Source organism: Opisthorchis viverrini (genome assembly GCF_000715545.1).
Source record: "Opisthorchis viverrini unplaced genomic scaffold opera_v5_105, whole genome shotgun sequence".
NCBI lineage: Eukaryota > Metazoa > Platyhelminthes > Trematoda > Opisthorchiida > Opisthorchiidae > Opisthorchis > Opisthorchis viverrini.
Window position 1 is genome coordinate 1,023,243 of NW_008751759.1, and position 7,694 is coordinate 1,030,936.

The 7,694-nt window shown below is 44.1% G+C and overlaps 1 protein-coding gene across 1 annotated transcript in view; it reads left to right on the forward strand.

The window, feature by feature from the left end:
• Nucleotides 1-6,155: 6,155 nt before the first annotated feature.
• Nucleotides 6,156-7,694, forward strand: part of T265_05473 (hypothetical protein) — a gene marked incomplete at both ends in the record, with an annotated part of 5,493 nt that continues 3,954 nt past the window's right edge. The window contains one exon of the mRNA XM_009170484.1: nt 6,156-6,268. Coding sequence (XP_009168748.1) covers nt 6,156-6,268 — 113 coding nt within the window. The remainder of the gene's footprint in view (nt 6,269-7,694) is intronic.

Sequence of the window (7,694 nt, forward strand, 5' to 3'; positions counted from 1 at the left end):
ATGCTCCACAACTTCCAGTACCTCTCCCTGGATTGCAAGTGGCGTGTTCAGTGACTGCACGTCCACAAGCATGACCTTACACTTTGTGGGTGCAAAGTGCATACCGGAGGACGGGATGACTTTGGTCAGTTCATTCAAGAATACTTGCGCCTTTTCCTCCTCTTCGAACATGAGAAAGATGTCTGTTATACGCGTCCACTACGGGAACAGTGTCGGTCTGCTGACACCGCAATAACATATTACTTCTAGCCACAGTACAAGATAATGCGAGAATGAGTACTACGTCCAACAGAATGACCGTTTGAAACAGAGTTACAAGCATCGGTACCTTGACTGGCGTCTTCTCTCCTCTCTTGACTATGCAGAGTTTCTTCGAATTCATCCAAGATTCAGCAAAGAACAAAAACACGTCAGGCAAAGTCATAGGAAAACATTATTCTGGGAGGCTCCAAAGATGTATAGTACTGTGAACGCTTCCAAAAAAGGAGAAGTCGCTTGAGAGGAATACACTCATTTGCAAATCAATTAGGTTTTCACGGGAAACTCAACTCGTTTATGATAGTCTACATATGAGTGTGTTGTACAAAGGCGGCCTCGTGTTCGAAATATCTCAGTATACTTTCATTGAGGAAACTACTGACAAGGTTGTCGACAACCCATGACCGGTTTCACCCTTCTTGGGGCTCATCAGATAGTTTCCTTCATAAAAATATACTGCGATACCTCGAATATCGTGCCAGCTGGAACATGAAGCGGCCTGTGTGCAGCGCATTTAGTTGTAGAATATCATAAACGAGAGATTCAGTTGAGTCTCTCATGAAAACCAAATTGACTTGCAAATGAGTGTATTTCTCGAAAACAGTCCAATTCGGGTTCAAGTAGAACATAAAGTTGACGGAAACTCGGGGACTGCGACTACCTAAAGGGCGAAATCAGCTATGGGCTGTCGAAGAGTTTTCAGCAACCATGTGCGTAGTTTCCTTTATGGGATGTTACTTGGTTTGCGATGACTGACGCGCTCAAATTTGCCGGTTCAATAAACCAGAAAGCTTAATTTACAGCTTGTTTTGATTTTAATCGAATCCCGTCAGCCTCTGCGTAACGCGCGTCAAACGTAACACAATCTACCTGTTTGTTTCTTGTGCCAGAATACACCGAGGGTATTCCGTTTGGTCGTATGATACGACTCATAAGATTGTTGCAAACTCTGCAAAGTTTACGGTAGATTTTATCGGAAAACTAAACACCTTGGCGTCCACTCAATCTATTTCAAGTCGGTTTTGCCGCATTCCCCTTTCACACATTCTGCCCAAAGTTTAGGAAATAACTACAAGTTCAATCTATCGGTTTTTTAGAGTTAGGTTTCATGATTCTCAGCTTTTTCTGGTAGTTTCCTCGTCAGATATAGCGAAATTCCCCAATCCAAGCGTTTTTAGTGAACCAATGGATCTCTGAATCTAAGTTGTAAATTCTTGTGTATAATATTCTATCATCAACTGTTGTACTTGTGCGCCCCACAGACACTTTGCTGTAGTTTGTTGGAGTCTACCGACTACCGACTAATGCTAACGCGCGCCTCCATGCCCATCAAAGCTTAGTGTGATTAGCAGATGAGTAGGACGAGTTCATAATTGACAAACACTGTTCACGTCGATTCCACCTGGCGTCAACTCATCACTACTCATTAGTAGTACACCAACTTGTTTCACTGGAGAGGATTTCTTCTCATTCTACCCCCTCTCCCCCTCATCATCATTGTTGTCACCGTCATTGTTAGAAGTATTCATGTCAGTGTTTACTGCATTTGGCAAGTACCGTCCAACCAAAACCTTTGCCTGTATTATTCATCCCTTCTACTGACAGAGAACTTCAAATCTGGTTATTATTAGACTGTCTACAATGGAGACGACTCCTGTGTTACCGTGTGTCCTAGCATGGACTTCATGATCGCCAGTGTCAATCATGCTGGTCAGGAGCAAAACCAACGGTGGATTAATCGATTTTGACTTTTCCGTTCAATGCACATTAATTCAATCGCAAGGTCATTCCTGTGACATGTGATTCAAGTGTGTTTGTATTGTGGCCTCTCTACCTTTCGCGCTCGCTTTCTTTTATAGTGTGGATAGGGTCGACCTTGTTTGTTTCAACGCCTATTGATCACAGTTGAAAGGTTTTGAGTGGATTTGTCTTGCCGATCAATTTGGAGGCTGAGGACTTCTGCTGACGGGTTAGCTTTTATTAGCGCTCATGATCATGTCCTGGGTTGTGCCAGAATTTGAACTCCTGACATCTGACTTGCGAGACGAGCGTCTAACCCTATTTCATCAACACATGCTGGGTTGTCATGTCTGAGTCGCGCTACCTGTCAGGGAAGTCGGCTCGATCGAATGAAAAAAAAAAAACATTGATTGAGTCGTACTTTGAAACGTTGGACAGACGAGTCACATCTTTCTAATTTGTTTTCCTGTTAGTTAGAGATCTGCTGTGACCGACTCTATTATCAACAGCACTCACACAGACCTGTCACGAAAATTCAAAGCTTTTTAAGAGAAAGTTGATTACGTTACAGAGATGTTTGGTTAACCGTCAGTGAAGTTATTGCTGGGCAACGTTNTTATACAAAGGATTCAGCAGTTGGATGATTTCATTAAAAATCTAACGGGAATATTCGACGGTGAAAGATAGTGCACCCGCGGTTAACAAAACAGCAAAATTAGTTTGAGAACAATCATGGGTCCACTGTCCAAGCCTTTTGGCTCCGTCTGGATCATAATCCAAGGCTGTTGATTAGTAAACCGATGGAAGGATCGTTGCCCACATCTCACGACCCCTTATTTGATTATCATTCCATCTTACCCTCTTCGACTACATTCAGTGCTATAATTACACATTCCAGGAGTACAGTGACACAGTCTGGCAAGTCTGGTTGCAGAGACGCTACAATAAGTTACGGATGAGTGTGACTTACTGCGACGAATGAGAGACCGGCTTGGTCTCGAAAAACACTCATCTGCAAGCTAGATTTGTCCTAACAGGACCTGAAACTGTCAATGAATGTGCTCCGCATAGACCGTCTCACGTTGCTACGATGCTGGAGATGTCGCCTTTTATTTTCCTGTCGGTGCATACTACTCACGAGAGTGCTCGACACTCTTAAATAGCTCTCGATGGCGAGATGGCTGAGTGGGTAGATCGGGAATTTACTGACTAAAAGGTCCGCGGTTCGAATCGGACCTTTGCCTCTCGACTTCCCCTTTCTAGGCTTGGGCAACCTGTAGAGTCCTAGGCCTCGTGCTTCCTTCTAGTTGCATGGCAGTTAGGTACCAAAAGAGTGTTGCAACTGAGTGGTGTCTTCTCTTGGGCGCGCATTCTACAAACACCCGCAGTCACAATGGCCCCCGTTGTATGCAAGATTCAGCAGGATTCACTTCAGTTTCCAATTAAAACCAAATCTGCCCACACTACCAAAAATCAATAAGTAGCTCAGAAAGAAAAATAATCCACACGACCAGTGGTGCATCCATCTGAGTGGTTGTCATTCGAGTAACCAGTCCTCAAGTGTTCACGTGATCTGGGTTTTTTGATTCAAGGATGAGTGGCACTGCTGACCAGCGGTGCTAGGCCGTTGACTACCGTTGATCTACTAGCCAGGAGGTCAGGGGCTGAAGACTCACTTTTAGGGTTTCTTCGGATCTGCACTGCCGATGATTCTTTATATGGATGAATCAGCTGTACAGTGATTAGCGACTCCAAAGATGCGCTCCAAAGATGGCGAAAACGATCGTTGGCTGTGAGGGAGGTCTTAGCAACCTCATGGGTAAAATGCTCCGTCAAGTAAAATAACCGGCCTATTGATATCACCGGACCGTTAGCCTGCATACAGGTCACTGAATCAGCCTAAGGTGGCTCGCAATAGTGTTGCCTCCCCCCAACAAGAATAGAACTCTTGCTTTCACCCACCATCCAATGCGTGCCTACTGCAAGCAGTATTCAAATAGAACGAGCGCCATTTGATCTACAATAAGTGATTTGTCAAAGGCCAGGACACTGACTGAGCTAGTTACTGTCCACACCCGCACTTTCAGATATCGGAATAAGCAGGTTTCATGTTCATCGTGTATCGGATAGAAACAGAACAGTGAAAAAAAACATCCTAAATGCAAGGCCGCATGCAACATACACGCCGTCGGTGCTCCAGAGTTACACGAATGTTAGAAACATGGGTGGTGCGCACTGAGGATCATCCACTTGTAGAGTAAGCAGGGTCTAGTTACCAACATTGAGGAAGGGCAAGTACTTCACAGTTGAATGACTCACTTTCAGGTGTACTTTTCAAACGATTTTCAAAATATTTAAATGTGAAATAAGACTATCAAACTATCGCCATTCCAGTCTTCTGTTTTCTATCACAACTTGCTGTGTGATTTTTTGTTACCGGATTTATTACTGACACCTGTCCTGGCAATTTTGAAAGCATCGAGGCATCTTTACGTGAGAAAAACAAAGGTTGGTTTCTACGAATACACTCATTTGCGAATCAATTTGGTTTCCACGAGACATTCAATGGAATCTCTCGTTTATGACAGTCCACAACTGAATGTGCTGCACACAGGCCGCCTCATGTTTCAGTTGACATGATATTCGAGATAGTTTCACAAAGGAAACTACTCAGAAGGTTGCTGAAAATCCGTCGACAGCCCACAACCGGTTTCGCCCTTCTTTGGGCTCATCAGGTAGGCGCGGTCCCCGAGTTTCTGTCAAACTTATGTTCTACTTGAACCCAAGTTTTACTTCGTTACGTCTTCTTTTCGAAACACCGTGGACTTGTGAGTTTCATGTCCGTCCAATTATCACAGTCGATTCTTCACCAAACAGTCTATCAAAAAAGCTGTTCGCATTGCTCGCACAGTATTGCAGTTTGGATTCAAACGAGGTCTGGGGCAACGGATAAATTGACCAAGCAGAAGCTGTCTAAGATAGATTGAAACAAATCCATTTTCTTCCTATTGTACTACTCATAAGGTTGCTGAAAATCCGTCGACAGCCCACGACCAGTTTCGCCCTTTTTGGGGCTCATCAGGTAGGCGCAGTTCCCAGGTTTTCGTTAATCTCATGTTCTACTTGAAACCAACTCGCTTGAAAACATCACAAACGAGAGATTCAGCTGGATTCCAGGTGAGTCTCTCGAAAAATCAAATTAGTTCGCAAATGAGTGTATATTCAATAAATCCATTTTTATTAGTCAGTCATCCGAACAGTTGTGCCTTTCGCAGGACTGGAAGTAGAGATTTAGTTAGGATACTGTATTTTCGTTTGTTCACACAAACGTTGCCACAAAAGTTGGCAGGAACAATCAATTGTGACCGAAATGTTCTGTTCGCATGTGTTGAGAATCACATGAAACATTCGGCTACCAATTTTCTGTGTTTGGACCGTGCTGTTCTGGCACACTATTGCTTTCGCTGATCACACAGTTTTGTTCCACTCTCATAGCTAGTAGCATAGAAACGTGTGAGTTTCCACGGTCTTTTTAAAAAGCACTGCGTATTTCGGTCTGTCTGTTTGAGTGTCTTACAGTGTTCACTGTGGGATGCTTGTGTTAGAGGCGATATGTGATTCAAACTGCCTTCACTTAGTTTTGGTTTGGGTGTCCTTGTGTTTCCAGTCAGGGTGATTGGACAGGCAAGTCTCCAACAGTATCGATTAGAGTGAATTAGGTTCGTGGACGAGATAAAAGTCCTCGATACGCAACTTGTCCGTTGTTGAGAGGAGTCCCTTCTACGCAGGTATTTTGGTGTTGACAAAAGATCTGGGAGGTTTCAATGAAGATTTGACCCTGTAGGTAAAGCCAGTTTATGCTGAAAGGCCGAGAAGCACTGTATAGCTATTTCAGCAGGGCACATCTCACGGAACTTCAGGGCCCCTCGAACTCGTGAATTACTGGCCAGTACAGTGCTTCTCGGCTTTCCGGCACGGATTCTCTTCACATACAGGACGAAATCTGAAGGGTTTGTTCAAAAACCAGTACTTTGGCCAGCCAATGTCCAGATATTTGGAACATGTTCGCTACTTCTTTCATGAGGACGTCTCTGACAGGAATGCCTAGGTTCAGGGCACAGTTTTTGATTGAAACCCTTTTCACGAGCCGAAACGGTATGACAAAGAGGACGAACAGGGATTACACTCCTTATAAGGTTGCTGAAAATTCTCCGACAGTCCACGACCAGTTTCGCCCTTTTTGGAGCTCATCAGGTAGGCGCAGTCTCGAGTGATTCATTACGAATATATTGTATTGCGATATCTCGAATATCGTAGCGACTGAAACATGAGGCGAACTGGTGCAGCACATTCGGTTGCCTGCAAACATTACAAACGAGAGATTCAGCTGGGCTCCAGGCGAGTCTATCGCAAATGAGACACACAAATGAGTATGTTTCGCCAAGGACGGACATAATTTAAATGAAAATATGCTCACTACTGCTACTTGATGAACTCCAAAGAAGTTTAGCCTAATTGTGGGCTTTCAGAGAGTTTTCTGTAAACTTATAAGTAGCAGGTACCCACTCTAGTTCTTCAATTGGAAGGCTTGTTCTCCAAAAAAGTAACAGTACAGTGGAAATTTTTCATGTTACTACGACATCGTTACCAGCCGATGGCCACACTACACATATGATTCCATAAGCTGTAGGGGTACAGAAGCCCGGTGGTTTGGATAGCCTTTGTCGACCGCAGCCCACTTGGGCAGACCAAGTAATGCGGACAGTGTCATCTTTACTAGATAACTTGAGTTGACTGATACCGAAATTCAGGAAGAAGCAAGAAAATTACTATTCATCGAGCTCCTAACAAGTACGACTTTTTTGGTCTCTAGTAAGAACGCCTAGTAGTGAGTAGCCGTCCGATCACGTGACTTATCCCAATTTCATTACGTCGACGAAATGTAGCACAATCAGAAACACACCAACACAGCAGAAGCCAGGGACTCTCCACGTTACTCATCCGGAGGGAGCACACCACGGCGGAGATATATCACAGCAAAGAGTTGGTGATAGGAAACATCCTCTTGGCCTTTTCAGGGAGGTAGCCCTTCATTGAAATAAAAGCCTCTCAGTGACGAAACTCCCCGACTGTTGACAATATGGCGCCCTTCACCCAATGCAACATACTGAAACGTTCTCATCTTCCTAAGAAGGAGCAGTTCCGTGGTGTAGACAGCCCCCAAGGATGCATCTTCGAGGGGAGATTACAGCAAAATAGCCGTGTAAATGGTTTGTAGAGTCCGTATCCAAGTCACTCTCTCCTTTTGTCCTGAAGCAACTGTCCACAACTGGACTTGACTGACAGTGGTCCTCCAAATGGTAGTGAGACCTCCGCAAGCCAGTTGCCAAGTCCGGTGAACATATCAACTGACACCTGATCAACAGACAATCTGATTTTGGCCATACTGAGATCATCTGACGAGCTAATTTCTGTCGTCATCATCCTCACCACAATGCAAATAGTACTAGTAATAATCTCCAGCAATCAAATACAAGAACAAATACAACAGTCAATACAATCAGCATGAGATGGACATCATCAGGTGGTTGGATTCGAACGATGTTATTAACCAGTGATGAGTTGATTCAACCACACCAACTTCATCATCATCATCATCATCATCATCATCATCATCATCATCATCATCATCATCA